At 37.8% G+C, this 22,760-nt stretch overlaps 1 protein-coding gene across 1 annotated transcript in view; it reads left to right on the plus strand.

Moving 5' to 3' along the window:
- The first annotated feature begins 46 nt into the window (after positions 1-46).
- The window catches only part of SNX4 (sorting nexin 4), a 64,679-nt gene continuing 41,965 nt past the window's right edge, over positions 47-22,760 (plus strand). The window contains exons 1-5 of the mRNA XM_019922918.3: positions 47-216; positions 16,174-16,295; positions 21,318-21,453; positions 21,531-21,680; positions 22,145-22,192. Of these exons, the coding sequence (XP_019778477.1) occupies positions 76-216; positions 16,174-16,295; positions 21,318-21,453; positions 21,531-21,680; positions 22,145-22,192 (597 nt within the window). The 5' untranslated portion in view covers positions 47-75. The remainder of the gene's footprint in view (positions 217-16,173; positions 16,296-21,317; positions 21,454-21,530; positions 21,681-22,144; positions 22,193-22,760) is intronic.

Here is a 22,760-nt window from a genome sequence, read left to right on the forward strand (position 1 = left end):
GCCGCGGGTGGAGGGGCGGGCTCGGCTGGGCGAGGCGGCGCAGGCGCACTGTGTCCGCCGTACCGAACCGCAGCTATGGAGCAGGCGCTTCCCGACCCCGAGCGGCGTTTGCAGCCTGCGCCCCTAGAGCCGCTGGGCCACCCTGACGCTGGGCTGGAGTCTGCGGTCGGTGAGGAAGCGGAGGGGGCCCGGGACGAGGGCCCCGGGGACGGCTCGGTGAGGAGAAGAGGCGGCAGAGGTCGCCCGGCCTGGGTCGGGGCCTAGCGGGCAAGGCTGGGCTGGTCTAGCCTGGCCGGGGCCGGTGGGCTCGGCCGAGAGGCCCCGCGGTGACTGGGAAGCGGGGTGGAAAGACCGGGCCACAGGTGCAGAGCGGGGGGGGGGAGGCTCAGTGGGAAATGAGGGTTCTGAGTAGGGGGCGAGCGCCGGGCGCTGCAGGACTACGGGAAGGGTGGAGGGGGCGCGGCGAAGGGAGCGGGGGGCTTTCTGTGGGTGCGGCTCGGCGGGCGTGGAGATGGGGCCCGGGAAGCGCCAGGCTGGCGTAGGTGCGGTTTTCAGGGTCGGGGAGCCTGGGAGTTTGGACCTGAAGAGGAACGCTGATGTTTCTGGCATCTTGTAAGGGGTTGTGCGGAGGAGAAGGCTTAACGGAGGCACCGTGGGCAGTGGCAGCGGTGTTTGAGAAGGAAGAGAATGGGGGACTTGCAGAACAAGTCTGGGTCAGTAAGGGTGGTTGGCTTGGTGTCACCATAAGGAGATGGAGCAAAGTGTTAGAGTCATGAAAAAGTACAAGTGAAAAAGATTAAAAAAAAACCTCCTTGTTTGACTGTAATTTCTTTATTTGGGGTCGGTGCTGTATCTCCCAGTGGAGACGTGACGTGGATATCCCATGTATCTGCTTTGCGAAGCTCCTTTGGTAATTAGTAATTTTCATTTGCTTGAGGAAAGGAGAAAATGCATCATTTTATATTTGTAATTGCTTTCATTCCGAAGTATTTTCATGTATAATGCAGGATGGGCAGACCAGGTTGAACTGAAGCGATTCAGAAACTCAGTGGAATACTTCTCATCAGACCACCCTAATCAGAGTGTGCATTGCTCGTCCATTTTGCTTCTTTTTTTCTGAAACAGGTGTTAGTGCTAATGCAAAACTGCCCATCCTTATGGTCAATGGATAAAGAAAAGTTAAAGTTGTTTGCTGACTGAAGCTAGAAAGACTTAACTGGCTAGGAACTTCAACATTGGAGTTGAACGTTTTGCCTACTTGGGGGAAATGTCGAGATATATAGGATAGCATGAAGACTTTTATGGGTGAATTTTAACTTTTTCATTTAATTTCTTCCCAAATTCTAGAATTATTTGTGGAGAAGTCAGTATCTCATACGAAATGTGAGAAAAGTGTGTGTATTCTGTAGTGCATAAACTTGGCTCTTAAATGATTTGCTTTTTTAATGAAGGTTCCCATCTGTGACTTAGTTTTTCTGTTCTCTTAAAAAGAAAGGAAGGGAGGGAGGGAGGGAGGGAGGAAGGGAGGAAGGAAGGAAGGAACTTTTATCGTGAAGTATACCGTTAATGCAGAGAACGGTCTCACAAAATAATTATCAGTTCCTTTGAAGCCTCCATATATTCTCCTGGGTTACATCCACTCCCTCCACCACAGAAGTAATCTATATTCTGAATTTTGTATTATCAATTCTCTAGCTTTTTTAAAACAATCTTATGGTAAGTGTCCCTAAACAATGTGTTGTTTAGTTTTACTTGATTTTGAAATTTACATAAGTGGACTAGTTTTACTATGACTTCCTTTCTTTGCTCTGTAATGTTTTGGGGATTCATTGAAAATGTAGTTTAGTTCATTTATACTCATGGCTCTGTAGTATGCCATTTTATAGATATTCTACAGTTGATTTCTCTTTTCTTCTGTTTACAGACACTGGTGTTGTTACAAGATTCTTGCTATTTCTAAAAGTTATTACTACCATGAACTTCTTCCTGCATATTCTTGGCGCAAATGTCTCATATAAACTTAACAGTGGAATTGCTGGATTATAGGGTGGTAGCATAGGATATAGGGTAGTAGGTAGTGCCAAATTGTTTTTTAGAGTGAGTATACCAATTTGTATTCCCATTGGTAGTGCCTCATGCTCTCTGTCCTTATCAACACTTAATATTTTCAGACTTTAAATTATTTGCCAATCTTGTGGGTATGTGTTAAAGCAATTTTAGATTGTTTCAAAAGGTAAGAGTCATATCTTTTGTTAGCTACATCATGAGTTTAATTTTGATTATGACGAACATTTTGGTAATTTTTTTGTGAAAGCCTTTGGATACTTAATAATTAACTAATATGAAGTTGCAACTATAATATAAAATCCATTTATGTTTATTTAAAAGTGATTATAAATATCTCATAAAAAAAACCCCTATGTGTTCAGTTTAAGATATTTGAAAACCCAGATATGCCATCGTACAGTAAAAGTTGTAGTTACACAGTATTACCTGACTCTTCAGTAAATATGTGTTGCAGGAGACCATTCGTTATTGCCCAGACTTAAGAGTTTCCTCAGACAACTCTGTAATTTAGTAATTTATAGAGATATAAGCCATTTGGACAAATATTTCAGAATCACCAGGAGTTTAAAAACACAAATTCACATGTGTGTACGTTGTGCACTGTGTACGTTGTCCCCTCCTCCTAAAAGATTCCCCAGTCTCCTTCTTAGAAGGTCTGCTGGTCCCTCTTCGTATCCCCTCTTCCACTCCAGTCCATCCCCAGTTGAGAAGTATTGCAGTAACCACAGCCAGGCTGCTACTGTTATTGGTAGATAGGAATGTGGTCTGGGCAGACATGTAAGTTACATTTGTTGTTTGTGCTAGGCACAGTAAGGCTCTACTTTTCATTTAATTTTCAGAATTACCCCCAAAAGCCATATAAAGATGAGGAAGCAGAGGCTCAGAGAGAAGTGATTTGGCCAAAGTCACAAGCTAGTCACTGGCATGGCTGGGATTTGAGACCAGGTCTGCCTGGCGTTGATATCAGTGCTTTGTTCATTATGGCATGCAGCTTCATTCCAAAAAAAAAAAAGTTAAAAATAGTCTTGTAAATTGTAAAATACTGTACTTAAAATTTTTTCCTTTAGTTAAGGTTAAGTTGTTATGTTAAGAAAAAGAGGCCTGAACGAAGTGTTGATTTATCAATCAGTTTTTCACCACAAAGATACCTATGCAGATAGTGGGCAGAGATGGCAAAAAGCCTCATCAGCCTTACTTTTGACTGCACATTTTGGTTGGACAGGAAATTGTACCAGTTGCCCTACACCTAGGGGTAGTGGAAACAAGCACTGTTTAAGGGTTGCAAATCTTTTCTGGTTTTAAATGTCACTAATTAAGATTCTTTAAATTCTGTCGTAAACTCTTTTTCTGTATTCTCTTATTTTTCTTTCTGTGAGTCTTCATCCTCTTTCTTTCCATTGTCTAATTAGAAGTCTCCTTTCTTTTCATACTTTTTCCTTATAAGGAAGAGTGTATTTTTTTTTAAGTATTGTCAGTTTTATTTAAAGTAGTTTGGAATATGAAAAATGAGAGATGAATTCAGTCTCCAAGAGAGTAGTAATTAGTCCTGGCAGAAGAGAGAGGAAATAGCAAGGGAATGGACGTAAAAATACTTTTTTAGGCTGGAAGATTCCATTGAGTTGGCAGTTAACAGTATTTGCTCAGAGAAGAACCACTGCCTGAGGGATGCATAATGATTTTTGTAGGGAGAAGGGTCTAGGCCTAGCAGTGCTGGTCGCAACCTATGCTTGAAAATGCCTATACACAATTAGCGCCTTCACAGATTGGCAGCACAGAGCTGAGTGGAGGAGGCCAGAACTGTGGGGAAGGTTTGAGGCGTTTGTGGGTGAAGATAAGCGTTTGTGGGTGAAGATAACATGAAAAAGGAAAAGAAAATGTATAGGCATAGTTACAGAATTTATCAGTTTATTAGCAGATAATTAAGTCATTCTCAAGAATGTTTTCCTCATTTTCTACCTCAGCGCTCTCAGATTTTTTTTTGAAGGCAACTCACAGTACAAAATACATTTTTAGTCATAGTCAGTATACATATACTTATATACATAAGCGTTGTTTCAGGAAACAATACTTAACCATTACTTCATGTAGTGCCCTCTTATATTTCTCTCTTTTTTTTCTTTTTTTAATTAATTAATTATTATTATTATTATTTTTGGCTGCATTGGGTCTTCATTGCTGTGTGTGGGCTTTCTCAAGTTGTGGCAAGTGGGGGCTACTCTTCGTTGCAGTGCAGTGGCTTCTCTTGTTGCGGAGCATGGGCTCTAGGCACGCAGGCTTCAGTAGTTGTGGCGCATGGGCTCAGTAGTTGTGGTTTGCGTGCTCTAGAATGCAGGCTCAGTATTTGTGGCACATGGGCTTAGTTGCTCCGCGGCATATGGGATCTTCCTGGACCAGGGCTCGAACCCGTGTCTCTTGCATTGGCAGGCGGATTCTCAACCACTGCGCCACCAGGGAAGTCCCTTCCGTTTGGGTTTGCCTGATGTTTTCTCATGATTAAATTCAGGTTATGCTTCTTTGGCAGAAATTGCCACTAAAGTGATGCTGTGTTCTTCTAATTGCTTCTTACCAGTTTGCACACGATTAGATTTGGTCACTTTTTCTGCCAGTCTTCTCCAATATAAAGTTACTCTTTTTCCCTTTGTAATTAATTTTTTGTGGACATAATTTATTTTCTTCCAGTTTTATTGAGATATAATTGGCATACAGCACTATATATGTTTAAGGCATACAGCATAATGATTTGATTTGCAGTATTCATGAAATGAACATCGATCAGCTCATATAGATAGAAAATTTAATAAATAGAAAAGAATTTTTTTTTTCTTGTGATGAGAACTCATAGGATTTACTCTCTTAATGACTCTCATAGGGGCTTCTCTGGTGGTGCAGTGGTTAAGGATCTGCCTGCCAATGCAAGGGACCCGGGTTTGAGCCCTGGTCTGGGAAGATCCCACATGCCGCAGAGCAACTAAGCCCGTGAGCCACAACTACTGAGCCCACCTGCCGCAACTACTGAAGCCCATGCACTCTAGGGACCTGCATGCCGCAACTACTGAGCCTGCGTGCTGCAATTACGGAAGCCCGTGTGCTTAGAGGCTGTGCTCCGCAACAAGAGAAGCCGCTGCTTGCAGCAACTAGAGAAAGCCCACGTGCAGCAAGGAAGACCCAACGCAACCAAAAAAAGAAAACAACCCTCATAAATAACATACAGCAGTGTTAATTATATTTATCATGTTGTATATTCCATCTGTAGTACTTATTTATCTTATAACTGGAAGTTTGTACCTTTTGACTGCTTTCATCCAGTTCTTTTTCCCCCCATACCTCGCCTCTGGTACCACAAATCTGATCTCTTTTTGTGGGGACATACTTTGAAACTATGAAAATATCTTGTTCCTCATCAAAATTTCTGTTTATTTGTCTGTTTCATTATGGACTCATGGATTTTATTTTATTTTTTAAACTTTATTAAGGTATAGTTTATATACCGTAAAATTCAGTCATTATAAGTATATAAATTCAGTAATTTTTAGTAAATTTGCAGAGTTGCACAACCATCACTGCAACCTAGTTTTAGAACATTTCTGTCATTCCCCCAAATTCCTTCATTCCCCTTTGTAGTTAATCCCCCTTCCCACCCTTAGCCCTAGGCAACCACTGTCTGCTTTCTTTATCAGTTTGTCTTTTGGGTATTTCATATAAATGGAATCATACACTCTGTTGTCTTTTGAGTCTGCCTTCTTATAATGTTTTTGAGGTTCATCCATATTATCGCATGTATTAGTCATTTCTTTTTGTTACTGAATAATAGTCGATTGTATAGATACATCACATTTTGTGTATTCACCATTTGATGGAAGTGGGGTTATTTTCAGTTTTTAGCTATTATGAATATTACTGCTATGATGAATATTTATTCCTGTGCAAGTCTTTGTGGGGATATATGTTTACAGTTCTCTTGAGTTAGACTTGTAGGAGCGTAATTGCTGGGTTATATGGTAAGTTTATGTTTACTTTTTAAGAAACTGCCACTGTTTTCCAAAGTGGCTGTACCATTTAACATTACCACCAGCAATTATGAGGCTCACATTTCTCCACATCCTTGCCAGCACTTGGCGTTGTCTATCTTTCTGATTATGGCCATTCTAGTGGGTGTGAAGTGGTTTTAATTTGCATTTTTCTGATGACTCCTGGTGTTGAGCATCTTCTCATGTGCTTATTGCCATTTGTATATCTTCTCTGGTGAAATTCTATTCAGATCTTTTGCTTATTTTAAAATTGGGTGGTTTTCCTTTTTACTGAGTTGTATATACGTGTTGTTCAGGTATTCTGGATACAAGTTTTTTCTTTTTTTAATCAGTTAATGAGATTCTTTTCCCCCCTAGGCTGTGGCTTTTTTCTTTTTCTTAATGGTGTCTTTACAAGAGCAAAAATTTTTAATTTTGACAAAGTCCAGTATATCAATTTTTTTTCTTTTATAGGTTGTTGTTTTGGTATTGTATCTGAGAACTCTTTGCTTATCCCAAGATCATGATGATTTTCTCCTTTGTTTTCTTCTAGAAATTTCAGTTTTAGCTTTTTTTTGGCCATGCCGAGCAGCTTGCAGGATCTTAGTTCCCCGACCAGGGATTGAACCTGGGCCCTCGACAGCGAAAGTGCAGAGTGCTAACCACTGGACCACCAGGGAATTGCCCAGTTTTAGCTTTTATATCTGAGTATGTAAGCCATTTTGAGTTAATTTCTGTGTACTGTGTGAGTAAAGGGTTTACTTTTTTTTTTTTTTTTTTTTGCCTGTGGCTATTCAGTTGTCCCTGCACTGTATGTTGAAAAGACTCTCCATTCGCTGTTGACTTGCCTTGGTGTGTTTATTAAAATCAGTTGATCTTAAATGTAAGGGTTTATTTCTGGATTCTCAGTTCTGTTGCATTGACCCATTGATCTCTATGTCTGTCCTGCCAATACCTCACTGTCTTGATTAGTTTAGCTTTTTAATAAATTTTGAATAGTGTAGGTCCTGCAACTTGTTATTTTTCAAAATTGTTTTGGCTATTCTAGGTCCTTTGTATTTCCTTATAAGTTTTAGGAACAGAGTATCAGCTTCTACAAAAAAAACCCCTGCTGGGGTAAAGTATTTTTAAAGGAACAATATGTTAGTATGTTTTATAATATTTCAAGCATGTCCTGTATGCGTGATGCTTCTTTGTCATTTGGACTTTATTATTGTGAAATCTAGGACAAATCTGGTCTTTATTCTTTTATAGTGGTCTTGTTTTTTATTTTTCTGCCTTAATCTTCTTAGGATTTTTTTTTTAACATCTTTATTGGAGTATAATTGCTTTACAGTGTTGTGTTAGTTTCTGCTGTATAACAGGGTAAATCAGCTATACGTATACATATATCCCCATATCCCCTCCCTCTTGCGTCTCCCTCCCACCCTCCCTATCCTTCCCCTCTAGGTGGTCACAAAGCACCAAGCTGATCTCCCTGTGCTATGCAGCTGCTTCCCACTAGCTAGCTATTTTACATTTGGTAGTGTATATATGTCCGTGCCACTCTCTCACTTCGTCCCAGCTTACCCTTCCCCCTCCCCATGTCCTCAAGTCCATTCTCTATGTCTGAGTCTTTATTCCTGTCCTGCCCCTAGGTTCGTCAGAACAATTTTTTTTTTTTTTTAGATTCCATATATACGTGTTAGCATATGGAATTTGTTTTTCTCTTTCTGACTTATTTCACTCTGTATGACAGACTCTAGGTTCATCCACCTCACTACAAATAACTCAGTTTCGTTTCTTTTTATGGCCGAGTAATATTCCATTGTATATGTGTGCCACATCTTCTTTTTTAACATCTTTATTGGGGTATAATTGCTTTACAATGGTGTGTTAGTTTCTGCTTTATAACAAAGTGAATCAGTCATACATAAACATATGTTCCCATATGTCTTCCCTGTTGCGTCTCCCTCCCTCTCACCCTCCCTATCCCACCCCTCCAGGCTGTCACAAAGCACCGAGCCAATATTCCTGTGCCATGTGGCTGCTTCCCACTAGCTATCTACCTTACTACGTTTGTTAGTGTGTATATGCCCATGACTCTTTCTCGCCCTGTCACAGCTCACCCTTCCCCCTCCCCATAACCTCAAGTCCGTTCTCTAGGAGGTCTGCGTCTTTATTCCTGCTTTACCCCTAGGTTCTTCATGACATTTTTTTTCTTAAATTCCATTTTTTGTGTTAGCATACGGTATTTGTCTTTTTCTTTCTGACTTACTTCACTCTGTATGACAGACTCTAGGTCTATCCACCTCATTACAAATAGCTCAATTTCGTTTCTTTTTATGGCTGAGTAATATTCCATTGTATATATGTGCCACATCTTCTTTATCCATTCATCCGATGACGGGCACTTAGGTTGTTTCCATCTCCGGGCTATTGTAAATAGAGCTGCAATGAACATTTTGGTACATGACTCTTTTTGAATTATGGTTTTCTCAGGGTATATGCCCAGTAGTGGGATTGCTGGGTCATATGGTAGTTCTATTTGTAGTTTTTTAAGGAACCTCCATACTGTTCTCCATAGTGGCTGAACCAATTCACATTCCCACCAGCAGTGCAAGAGTGTTCCCTTTTCTCCACACCCTCTCCAGCATTTATTGTTTCTAGATTTTTTGATGATGGCCATTCTGACTGGTGTGAGATGATATCTCATTGTAGTTTTGATTTGCATTTCTCTAATGATTAATGATGTTGAGCATTCTTTCATGTGTTTGTTGGCAGTCTGTATATCTTCTTTGGAGAAATGTCTATTTAGGTCTTCTGCCCATTTTTGGATTGGGTTGTTTGTTTTCTTGTTATTGAGCTGCATGAGCTGCTTGTAAATTTTGGAGATTAATCCTTTGTCGGTTGCTTCATTTGCAAATATTTTCTCCCATTCTGAGGGTTGTCTTTTTGTCTTGTTTATGGTTTCCTTTGCTGTGCAAAAGCTTTTAAGTTTCATTAGGTCCCATTTGTTTATTTTTGTTTTTATTTCCATTACTCTAGGAGGTGGGTCAGAAAGGATCTTGCTGTGATTTATGTCATAGAGTGTTCTGCCTATGTTTTCCTCTAAGAGTTTGATAGTTTCTCGCCTTACATTGAGGTCTTTAATCCATTTTGAGCTTATTTTTGTGTATGGTGTTAGGGAGTGATCTAATCTCATACTTTTACATGTACCTGTCCAGTTTTCCCAGCACCACTTATTGAAGAGGCTGTCCTTTCTCCATTGTACATTACTGCCACCTTTATCAAAGATAAGGTGTCCATATGTGCATGGGTTTATCTCTGGGCTTTCTATCCTGTTCCATTGATCTATATTTCTGTTTTTGTGCCAGTACCATACCGTCTTGATAACTGTAGCTTTGTAGTATAGTCTGAAGTCAGGGAGCCTGAGTCCTCCAGTTCCTTCTTTCCTTCTCAAGATTGCTTTGGCTATTCGGGGTCTTTTGTGTTTCCATACAAATTGTGAAATTTTTTGTTCTAGTTCTGTGAAAAATGCCAGTGGTAGTTTGATAGGGATTGCATTGAATCTATAGATTGCTTTGGGTAGTAGAGTCATTTTCACAATGTTGATTCTTCCAATCCAAGAACATGGTATATCTCTCCATCTATTTGTATCATCTTTAATTTCTTTCATCAGTGTCTTATAATTTTCTGCATACAGGTCTTTTGTCTCCTTAGGTAGGTTTATTCCTAGATATTTTATTCTTTTTGTTGCAATGGTAAATGGGAGTGTTTTCTTGATTTCACTTTCAGATTTTTCATCATTAGTATATAGGAATGCCAGAGATTTCTGTGCATTAATTTTGTATCCTGCCACTTTACCAAATTCATTGATTAGCTCTAGTAGTTTTCTGGTAGCATCTTTAGGGTTCTCTATGTATAGGATCATGTCATCTGCAAACAGTGACAGCTTTACTTCTTCTTCTCCAATTTGGATTCCTTTTATTTCCTTTTCTTCTCTGATTGCTGTGGCTAAAACTTCCAAAACAATGTTGAATAATAGTGGTGAGAGTGGGCAACCTTGTCTTGTTCCTGATCTTAGTGGAAATGCTTTCAGTTTTTCACCATTGAGGATGATGTTTGCTGTGGGCTTGTCATATATGGCCTTTATTATGTTGAGGAAAGTTCCCTCTATGCCTACTTTCTGCAGGGTTTTTATCATAAATGGGTGTTTGCCACATCTTCTTTATCCATTCATCTGTCGATGGACACTTAGGTTGCTTCCATGTCCTGGCTATTGTAAATAAAGCTGCAGTGAACATTCTGGTACATGACTCTTACTTAATTATGGTTTTCTCAGGGTATATGCCCAGTACTAGGATTGCTGGGTCGTGTGGTAGTTCTATTTTTAGTTTTTTTTTTGTTGTTTTTTTTTTTTGTTTGTTTTTTGCGGTACGCGGGCCTCTCACTGCTGTGGTGGCCTCTCCCGTTGTGGAGCACAGGCTCCATACGCGCAGGCTCAGTGGCCATGGCTCACGGGCCCAGCCGCTCCGCGGCATGTGGGATCTTCCCAGACCAGGGCACGAACCCGTGTCCCCTGCATCGGCAGGCGGACTCTCAACCACTGCGCCACCAGGGAAGCCCATATTTTTAGTTTTTTAAAGAAGCTTCATACTGTTCTCCATAGTGGTTGTATCAATTTACATTCCCACCAACAGTGCTAGAGGGTTCCCTTTTCTCCACACCCTCTCCAGCATTTATTGTTTGTAGATTTTTTGATGATAGCCATTCTGACCGGTGTGAGGTGATACCTCATTGTAGTTTTGATTTTGCATTTCTCCAGTGGTTAGTGATGTTGAGCATCCTTTCATGTGTTTGTTGGCAACCTGTATATCTTCTTTGGAGAAATATCTGTTTAGGTCTTCTGCCCATTTTTGGATTGGGTTGTTTTTTTTTTTGATATTGAGCTGCATGAGCTGCTTGTAAATTTTGGAGATTAATCCTTTGTCAGTTGCTTTGTTTGCAAATATTTTCTCCCATTCTGCGGGTTGTCTTTTTGTCTTGTTTATGGTTTCCTTTGCTGTGCAAAAGCTTTTAAGTTTCATTAGGTCCCATTTGTTTATTTTTGTTTTTATTTCCATTTCTCTAGGAGGTGGGTCAAAAAGTATCTTGCTGTGATTTATGTCAGAGTGTTCTGCCTATGTTTTCCTCTAAGAGTTTTATAGTGTCTGGCCTTATATTTAGGTCTTTAATCCATTTGAAGTTTATTTTTGTGTATGCTATTAGGGAGTGTTCTAATTTCCTTCTTTTACATGTAGCTGTCCAGTTTTCCCAGCACCACTTACTGAAGAGGCTGTCTTTTCTCCATTGTATATTCTTGCCTCCTTTATGAAAAATAAAGTGACCATATGTGCGTGGGTTTATCTCTGGGCTTTCTATCTTGTTCCATTGATCTACATTTCTGTTTTTCTGCCAGTACCATACTGTCTTGATTACTGTAGCTTTGCAGTATAGTCTGAAGTCTGGGAGCCTGATTCCTCCAGCTCTGTTTTTCTTTCTCAAGATTGCTTTGGCTATTCGGGGTCTTTTGTGTTTCCATACAAATTGTGAAATTTTTTGATTCTAGTTCTGTGAAAAATGCCATTGGTAGTTTGATAGGGATTGCATTGAATCTGTAGATTGCTTTGGGTAGTATAGTCATTTTCACAATATTGATTCTTCCAATCCAAGAACATGGTATATCTCTCCATCTGTTTGTATCATCTTTAATTTCTTCCATCAGTGTCTTATCATTTTCTGCATACAGGTCTTTTGTCTCCTTAGGTAGTTTTATTCCTAGGTATTTTACTCTTTTTGTTGCAGTGATAAATGGGAGTGTTTCCTTAATTTCTCTTTCAGATTTTTCATCATTAGTGTATAGGAATGCAGGAGATTTCTGTGCATTAATTTTGTATCCTGCAACTTTACCAAATTCATTGATTAGCTCTAGTAGTTTTCTGGTAGCATCTTTAGGATTCTCTATGTATGGTATCCTGTCATCTGCAAACAGTGACAGTTTTACTTCTTCTTTTCCGATTTGGATTCCTTTTATTTCTTTTTCTTCTCTGATTGCTGTGGCTAAAACTTCCAAAACTATGTTGAATAATAGTGGTGAGAGTGGGCAACCTTGTCTTTTTCCTGATCTTAGAGGAAATGCTTTCAGTTTTTCACCATTGAGAACGATGTTTGCTGTGGGTTTGTCATATATGGCCTTTATTATGTTGAGGGAGGTTCCCTCTCTGCGTACTTTCTGGAGGGTTTTTATCATAAGTGGGTATTGAATTTTGTTGACAGCTTTTTCTGCATCTATTGGAATGATCTAGGATTTTTTTCTGTATGCTGAAGATATTTAATTTTCTAAATCATACGTGGACCACATGCCTTTCAGTTTGGAGCTGTAGAAAAAATTTTTTCAATCCAGAAAGGATTTTTGTTGGTTTCCTTTTTAGTTATACAGATTATTATCTGTTCTGTTTCTTCTGATTCCTTCTTCAAGAACTTCTATTATTTAAGCATTGGTTCTTAGTTTTCCTTTTTTTAAAATCATCTTTCATCATTTTCACTTTTTGTGGGTCCTTTTTTCATTACCATTTTGGGAGAGCTTACCATCTTACTGTTTTGATTTTTTTGTAGTGTCAGTTTTACAGCCTAGAATTCTATTTTATTTTTTGCTATTTATTTTTCTTTCTTTGCATTCTTATTCTTCTGAGTTAGCTCCATGCTCATCTCCATCTGCCTGTTTTTTGTTTTTTGGACTGTTTTAATTTTATCTTTTCCCCATAATTTGTAGTATAACAGTGAATGTGATAGATTTTCTTTCTTGTGTGATTTAAATAAGATTAACTAAATGAATGCTATAAATACACCAACTCTTTTCATCTACAGTCCTGAAAGTTGTTATATTAAGGTTGTCATTTGTCTTCATTTTGTCTTTAATCCTAAAGGACGCCACAGATGAACATTAGCTACTAGATTGTGAGAATTCCTCAGGCAAGCAGTGAACCACTGAACTCAGGCACCTTTTCTCAGTTACCTGCCCATTCCTAAGGACTGTCATTGTATTGATAGATACTCAGTAAATATTCAGTTATTGAATTAATAATTTCTTATTGTCCCTTTTATCACTGTTATCTGTTTTATGCTTGCTTGTACTGTTTCACTGTTTGCAACATTTTTAAAACTTAAAGTAGATTATATTCATTTTTACTCACTGAATTGAAAATAAAGAATTTCATCAGCCTTTTAAATATGCCCATCTTCTATATTTATTTGGTCTTAAGTTAGGTAGAAAGTAGTGATTCACATATCAAGCATCTACATTTGGGATGTTATTCCTTTGAATGTAAGTGTAGGATGTGAGTGTAGCATCACTCTTTAGTGATGTTCTTTAATGAGAAGTCCACTTTTAATACATCTAAAATGTCATGTCTCACTAGCACACATTATAAATCAACTATACTTCAATTAAAAAAAATAATATATTATGTCTCTCTTTAAAACACACTCCCGGTCCCATCTTCCAGTTACCAAGTTTATCCATTTCTCAATATTTTGAATGTGTCCTTTTAACAATTATGGTATTAGTTGTGTTATTCTTGGCATTGTTTGTACTTTAGTATGACAGGATAAGCAATTTTATATCATCTCCCAAACCATGCTGGTATTTTTGTATGCCAGTCTTTAGTTTTTATGATAGTTGATTTTATTCTTTTATTTTTTCCTTCTGTGTAATTGGATGGCATAATGGGGTAAATTTATGACTCACATGCATTATATTTTTGGCTGGGAAATAATTTGCTTTATCAGTTATGTGCTTCCAGAATTCAGAGAATTTTTCACTGGAGTACGTGATGGTAAATCAGTGCTTGGCTGTGGGCCCAAATTTTTTATATGTATAATCTCAACCAGTGAGGGCTTCATAACCCTGACGTTGAGTGGTTTGTGCTTATGTAATTTTTTGAGCTTTCTTTTAATTGAATGATTTTCTCCTGTCTTATTTTCTCTTTTAGTACATAAACATAAAACTTATATTTTATAAAAGTGTCTTGTTTGACAGCAGAGTGGTTTTTGTTTTCGTTTTTGTTCTGTTTTGGGTTGGCTCTTCTCTGTCCTAATTTTAGCATTTTTACCTCCTCCATTTTTCTTTAACATTTTTGGCAGTACGTCCTAAGTGTGTCATCTTTATTCATCACTGATTTAATTTTGTGTACTGTCACATAGCTTATTTTCTCTTCATAGTACACAGGTTTAATTTTCTGTATAGAGTATCATCATGGGTTTTACTGCATGCATCTTTTTCTTTAAACTTTTGGTGTATCCATCTTTTTACTTATATCTCTTCTTCACAGACTAACCCCAGTTATAATATAGTACAGAGTTTTTAATGAAAACCAACTGAACTTTAAAAGTGAGCAAGGGAGAAAAAAACCAAAGCATAGCAGTTATCGCATGGTCTCACTGTGTCTTTCTTGTTTAATTTGGAGTTACTTTGGATATATTCAAGACCCTTCTTCAGTGGCACACTTCCTACAGAAAGAGCCTGTGAACCACCTGTGATGTCTTTGTCATTTTCTTTGGTGCTTTGATACAGACCTTGGGATGATCTAGCAGAAAAGAAAGAAGTCTCCTGTTCTTAAAACCTGCTGTCTCAGATAAACAAGGTCCTACTGTATATAGCACAGGGAACTATATTCATTATTCTCTAATAAACCATAGTGGAAAAGAGTATGAAAAAGAATATATATATAACTGAATCACTTTGCTGTACACCAGAAACTAAAACAAGTTTGTGAATCAACTATACTTCAATAAAAAAATAAATAAATAAAAGCAATATTTAAAAAAAAAAAAGGAAAACCTGCTTTCTCACAGTGGAGCCTGTTAATCACTGCCAAGAAGTTTAGGCAGGGACTTCCCTGGTGGTGCAGTGGTTAAGAATCCACCTGCCAATGCAGGGGACACGGGTTCGAGCCCTGGTCCAGGAAGCTCCCACATGCCATGGAGCAACTAAGCCTGTGTGCCCCAACTACTGAGCCTGCGCTCTAGAGTCTGTGAGCCACAACTACTGAGCCTGTATGCTACAACTGCTGAAGCCCGCGCACCTAGAGCCCATGCTCCGCAACAAAGAGAAGCCACCTCAGTGAGAAGCCCGGGCACTGCAACAAAGAGTAGCACCTGCTCGCTGCAACTAGAGAAAGCCCGCACGCAGCAATGAAGACCCAATACAGCCAAAAATAAATTAAAAAAAAAAAAAAAGTTTAGGCAAATTTATGGTTAAATATGTGACGACTCCTGCTTTTTTTTTAACCTGCCTGCTAAAAATCTCACATTTTGCCATATATGTAGTATTTTATATTTGAGATAGAGATTTGACTTTGGTAAAATAAAAAGATTAGATATCAGGGACTTCCCTGGTGGTCCAGTGGTAAAGAGTCTGCCTTCCAGTACAGGGGACGCAGGGCAACTAAGCCTGTGCGCCGCAACTGCTGAGCTTGCGCGCCTCAACTTAACCTGCATGCTGCAAACTACAGAGCCCACGTGCTGTGGAGCCCACGCGACAACGAGAGAGCAAAACTAGAGAGAAGCCTGTGCATCGCAAGGAAGAGCCCATGCACCTCAAGGAAGGGCCCGCACGCCACAATGAGCACCTCAACAAAAGGTCCCACATCGCTCAATGAAGACCCGACGCAGCCAAATAAATAAATAAATATTAAAAAAGGATTAGATATCAGTATTGAGCATCATTTGTCTTTGTATATAGTGTTTTTAGATTTTTTTTATGTGTATTTCTATATAGGTTTATTCTTGGTTACTGTGTGAAATGTCTACATTTTATCTTAATTTTTTTTCTTATAATCTTGCCTACATTTGAATAATTAATATGGCACTTGTTAAAATAGCTTCTGGAAAAGTTTAATGTGCTACAGTATGCTGATAAAAAGAGGCATGGCATTTGCTGATATCATTTAGCAACTTAAGAGATATAAAAAAGTAGCCCAAAATATGTACTAACAATGGATTTTATTAAAATAGCTAGGGTGTTTTCAATATAATTTTAAAGGTTTTTTGTTGTTGTTCTTCCATTGTTTTTATTCAGATGATGGAAAATAATTTTTGGTTGAAGAAGATAGAAATTAGTGTTTCAGAAGCAGAAAAGCGAACTGGGAGGAATGCCATGAACATGCAAGAAACATATACTGCTTACCTCATTGAAACAAGGTGAGTGATGAGAATTAGGCCTAGGTTTAGATAGAAAAAGCTTTGGTAGCTATTGATGCAAATTCTGTTGTATAATGGAATTGTTTACAGGTCATTGTCTTTTTAGGGATTTTTGCTGTTTTACTTTTTAACAGGTTAACAGGTGTGTCTTTTACTCTGGTACTCTTAATAGCTAAGTTCTAATGTACTTGTTTTGGAGGGAGAGGGAAGGTTATTGGAATACTTTTGGGATCTGGAATGTTACTTGACACATGCTTCAGTGGAGTTCTTGTTGTTAGATACAGCCCTTTTGTGATTTGGGGAAAAGATACCAGGTTCTCAGAGGTGTATGAAGTATTAAGCGGACTTAAGTAAGTGGAGATGGGTAACAAAGAAGTCTAGGAGGAGAGAATACAGTCTAAGTCAGTTTAGGAGAGTTGGGAGTTACAGAGAAATTAAAATCCCCCCTTTGCCCCTGCCAGCTGTGCAGCATGCAGGACCTTAGTTCCCTGACCAGGGATGGAACCCATGACCCCTGCAGTGGAAGCATGGAGTCCTAACCACTGTACTCCCAAGGAATTCCCCATTTTTTTTTTTTTTTTTTGGCGAGAAATTAAAGTCAGTTAAAAATTGATTGAGACTGGAGCTTTAGACCTTGGGGTAAAATTGAAAAGATAAAATAAATCATGGTGTAATCAAAAAAAAAAAAAGGAAGAAGATAAAGTAGCTCATGGTATAATCACAACTCACCAGAAAAGTCTTACCTCATAAGGAAGAAGTTAAAGGAATTAGATTGTTTTGTCTAGAGCAAAGCAAGGGAAGACTCAATTTATTTTGCCAATTATAAACAGTTTATGTAAAGACTATACTGACAAGTTCTTTTCTCTCTGTGGACTGAGCAGAAATACTTTCAATTAAAGCAAGTAGAGGGGGTTCTTGCCTGGTGGTGCAGTGGTTAAGAATCCACCTGCCGGTGCAGGAGACATGGGTTCGAGCCCTGGGAAGATCCCACACGCCGTGGAGCGGCTGGACCCATGTGCCGTAACTACTGAGCCTGTGCTCTAGAGCCTGCAAGCCACAACTACTGAGCCTGTGTGCCACAACTCCCGAAGCCCGCATGCCCGGAGCTCTTGCTCCACAACAAAGAGAAGCCACCACAATGAGAAGCCTGCGCACCGCGATGAAGAGTAGCCCCCGCTCGCCTCAACTAAAGAAAGCCTGTGTGTAGCAATGAAGACCCAACACAGCCAAAAATAAATAAATAAATAAATCTATTTAAATAAATAAATAAAACAAGTAGAGGGACTTCCCTGGCAGTCCAGTGGTTAAGACTCCCTGCTTCTGGTGCAGGGGGTGTGGGTTTGAACCCTGGGCAGGGAACTAAGATCCTGCATGCTGTGTGGCACAGCAGGAAAAAAAAAATAAATAAATAAATAAAATAAATAAAACAAGTAGATATGGGAGAACTTTCTGATAACTTCTAAAATAAAACAATAGAACTACCAGACCTAGTTGATAAAGTGTTACAACCATGTTTTAATATGAATACATTAAAAGTTTTTTTAGTCATTTTCATTGGCTTTACCACACTGTCACCAAACTAGCCTTAGGGCTGAACCCTGTGCCATTTTCAGGGTTTTCTCCAGGTCTGTGGTTCTACCCAAAATGAAAGTTAAAATCATGGTGAAGGTTATTTAGTCTACAAATAATTCTGATAATCCTTTCTTTAACTATAGTCTTCCTTCTTACACACACACACATACACACACAACAAGCAAAGAAAACAAAACAAGAAAAGAAAAAAAGAATCTTCCAAAAAGAAGAGAAAATTTGTGTACGATAGGAGTTTGGGGAAAAGAGCTAAGGTGGGTCTTTTAAAAAATAGGTTGTTTTGGGGCATGCATATATACATGTATGTATCAGAGAGATTTTTTAAGGTAATTAAAAAAAATTATGGTCCCATGAGAGAGTTTTTTTTTAAGTTAAATTAGCCACTTTAAAAAATCATACTTTAGGGGACTGCCCTGGTGGTCTAGTGGCTAACACTCTGAGCTCCCAATGCAGGGGGCCCAGGTTTGATCCCTGGTCAGAGACCTAGATCCCACAGTCATGCTGCAACTAAGAGTTTACATGCCACAACTAAAGAGCCTGCATGCCGCAACTAAGACCCAGTGCAGCCTAAATAAATAAATAAATCATACTTTAGAAATTCGTGGCTCTAGCTTTCTAAGTAAATTCTTAAATTTAAAACTGTAAAGGATATTTTTATTTTATTCTATTTTATTTATTTATTTGGTTGCCCCGGGTCTCTTAGTTGCGGCAGGCAGGCTCCTTAGTTGTGGGAAGCAGGCTCCTTAGTTGCGGCTCGTTGGGCTTCTTAGTTGTGGCTCGCCGAAAAAGGACATTTTTAGTATGTGCCTATTTCTTCACCCAATTGAACAAAGAAATTAGCTGTTGACTCGTTTTACTGCTGGAAGAGACTTGATTTGAATAATCTGGAATGATTTATAGTTTACTCTTGACTGAAATGAATAGAGTATTATAATTTGAAACTTGGAGTTAGAAGTGACCATACACGAGTAATATAGCTAGACTCTGGATAAATATTTAAGTGGATCATCAGTAAATGTGTGGTGCACAAAAGGATTATTGAGTTGACTTTCACAATTGTATTTCATTTATTTTAAAACAGTGATTCTCAAACTTTAAAATGTATAGGAATCACTTGGAAATTTTGTTAAGCTGCAGAGTTTTGGGTGGGGTCCAGGAATTGACACATTTTAAGCAAAATTCCAGGTGTTTTTGAAGCAGATGGACCATGGACCATAGTTTTATCAAGTATAAAGGCTTTACATTTTAAGATAGTTAAATTTATCTGTCTTTTTTCTTTTATGATTTGTGTTTTCCCTCTCTTAAATTCTTGCCTACCCCACATCATGTACATATCCACTTTGAGAAACACTGCTTTTAGATAGATTATTTTGAAAGTACTGTACCCCTAAGGCTAACTTTCATTCAACAACCACAGAACCCTGGAATTTATTAATTTAATCATGTAGGATTCTTGCTGTAATTCAGTATTATTCAGATAGTCTTGGACAATGAGTATTATTGAGCCTTGATATTGACTAAAAGTTGAACTTTAACATATAGCTTATCTACCTACTCTTTGGACACAAGTAGAAAGTCCATTTAGCAATTGCCTATAGTGTTATAGTTTAATAGGCTAAGAATGAATGAAGCTAAAGTCATTGATTTTAATTTCTCCAGAGGTTTTTATGCTTTCCTGTTCATAGAGTATGAACCCTTTTAAAATAAAGTATACTGTACATAGTAATAGGTAGGAATTCCTCGTTGTCTTGGGAGGCTATATGATGTCTTCGCTTAATTCCTCTAATTTGTAAAACAGGGCTGATGATCCTGTCTACTTTATTGTGAGGGTTAAATTAAATGTTGCATGTAAAACCAATTATGTGCTATTAAGTATTTGTTAAATGATTGGATAAATGGGGTAGTTTTGTGGTCCAAAGAAAGTCTTCCCTATGCTTTTAGGTGGTTTCCAGTTGTTAGACCCTGCCTTTTGTGGCCTTTAAAACAAAACAAAAACCAAAATCAACTTGTAGAAGATCTTCTAACAGCCTTTAGGTGTACTGCTTATAGGCTATATTTATTTGCTTATTAGCAAGATGTGGGTTCTGTTGGTCATGATTTTAAATAATTTGAAACTTGATACTAACCTAAGATATTTTTTCAGCTGAAGTTGAAAATCTGAATTAGAATAGTATTAGTCATAGCTAATGGTTAGGTCAACTCTTTAAAATGAATTATGATTTAATAATCCTATATCTTTGCCATGGGAGCCATTTGTACATTTTGAATTTCATGTTATGCTTCCTTTTCTGTTTCCTTTCTATTATGTTTCCTTTTCGAATATATAATGCAATGAATAAATTTAGTGGCAAACTTAATATAAAAATTATTTTTTAATTATAAATAATAAATTATTTTATTTATTTATTATTAAAATACTTGTGTTGAGCATGACACAGTATATATATCTTCTCAAGACTTTATTCTAAGACTGATTTAGCCTCTGTGCCTTTGTGCCATAACGTACAGATGCACACTTTGGTTATATGCGTGTTTCTTGGAGGGCCTATAAGTTATTTTCAAGCAAACAATTAGAAAATGGGAAGGTTCTGATAATGTTTAGAAGACTAATGTTTTCTAACAGTGATTATGCTAGCAGAAATTGTAAATAGTCAAAATAATTTCAAATATTCTTTATATGATTTTACCCAGCTTTCCCCCAACTTGAACTTTTATATGGATGAGACATGGCGTTGCCTGCAGCTCTTTATATTAAAGATAAGACTAGAATTGGATTTTTACATCCCTTCTCCCCACTGTTTCAGAGTTAATTGACATTTTGCTTTTGTGGGTTTTTTCAGGTACTTGGATGAATCTGATTCATTTATAACGTTGAATCGAGGGTTTTTTTTGGTGTCATCGTCTTTGGCATGAATATTATTCCCTCATTGTGGCAGGAGTTGTTCTCTCATTGTGGCAGTGAAAAATACTTTTTCTTTAATGAAACACTGGCTAAGCCAGACTTTACTATATTGGAAAGCCAGCTGTTATACATTAACCAAATTATTTTATATTGAGGCTTTTAGAATGTTCCTAATATGACTATTTCTTTTGAGTTCAAATAGGTTTTCTATAACAGAAGAAAGTGGTTAGGAGTGAAAGCTTGGGAATCAGATGGATCTGAGTGCTCTACCCACAGATCTTTGTGATTGTAGGAAGAGCATATACTGTGCAGCTGCTTCCTCATCTGTGAAATGGGGACAGTAATCCCTGCTTCAACAGGTTTGTTGTAGGGATTAAATAATACATGAAAAATTCTCTACTCAGTGTCCGGTTCATTCAGTAAATGGAGTTATCAGTTTTAAAGGAATGGAGTTATCAGTTTTAAAGGAGGTCGTGTGCATGCATTTGTATTTTTAAAAAACACTAGAAATCTTATTCTGTCTTTTTCAGGTCAGTTGAACATATTGATGGTCAGAGTGTCCTAACAGACTCACTATGGAGGCGGTATAGTGAATTTGAGTTGTTGAGAAACTACCTTTTAGTTTACTATCCGCATATTGTTGTGCCACCTTTACCAGAAAAAAGGGTAAGAAGTGAAATGGCAGTATAGTTCAGAAGTATTTAGCATTGAGACTATTCTTCATGGTTGTTTTGTTTATCTAGGCAGAATTTGTTTGGCATAAACTCTCTGCTGACAACATGGACCCGGATTTTGTGGAAAGACGTCGAATTGGTTTAGAAAACTTCCTCTTGAGAGTTGCTTCACATCCCATCCTTTGTAGAGACAAAATCTTCTATTTGTTTTTAACACAGGTATTTTTCTTTTATTTAGTCTTCTAAAAAAATTCGTTTGACTTGGGATCTTTTAAATTTTAAATTGTGGAATGCTTATTCTTAAGAATCCTTTTGGAGCAGCTTTGTTAATTTATATGCATTTTGTGGTTTGTTCTGTTTTGAATTTCCAAAGTAAATTACATCATTCTTTTGGCTAACGTTTTTATACTTAAAGATACTAAAGATGGTACTTTTTGGTATCACTTAAATGGTATCAGAATTAGCCTTTAGTTTTTTGAAGCCCAGGTCTATAAAATCTTGAGTCCATCTTTGGTAATCTTTTGGAATCTGGATTGTATGTTTAATTTTGTGGTGAAAGGAATTCTTTTTTAACCTTTCTCTCCCATCTCCCCTGAAAGAAGAACAGAACGATAGATATTTAATTTGGAATATTCCTTACGGGCTATTTTGCAATGATATCTAAAATTAACTTTAATTTTTAGGAAGGTAACTGGAAGGAGACTGTGAATGAAACCGGATTTCAGCTGAAGGTAAGGATAATTGCATGAAATAATTTGTTACATTCCTTTACAGTTCCTAGCACAGTGCCATGCACTTAATGGGTACTTGCTGTTTATTGAATGAGCGAATGTTGGAAATTGGCCTTGCATCTAATATCATTGGTAAAGTTTTTAAAGAAACAATGCAGTGTATTTTTGATTGGTGTAATTTTTGTTAATAGTGAGACTATAATGGGCATATTTATGAGTTTAATTCTATTGGCAAAGAAGATTTTGAAGCAGTAATTTAGATACAGGCTATAGATTTTTCCCACAGTTTAGTCATATTATACATTGTATATTTTTTTCTTCCCTCTGTCCTTATCACTGCCACTATCGGTGGTGCCCCCAAAATTGCTCACTCTATTAAATAGGAAAGACACTTCTGAAGAATTGATCTTGGGTTTTCCAGTCTTAGCAGACTAGAAGATGAACCATCAGTCATGCTTCTTCTGTCTACTGGGACATGGCCAGTTTTGAGTGGGCATAGGATTCATTTTGTATTAGCATCTGTTAGTAATACAGGCCTAATTAGATTTTGACAGCTTTTCATATTCGT

The sequence above is a fragment of the Tursiops truncatus genome, chromosome 4 (assembly GCF_011762595.2).
Source record: "Tursiops truncatus isolate mTurTru1 chromosome 4, mTurTru1.mat.Y, whole genome shotgun sequence".
Taxonomy (NCBI): Eukaryota; Metazoa; Chordata; class Mammalia; order Artiodactyla; family Delphinidae; genus Tursiops; species Tursiops truncatus.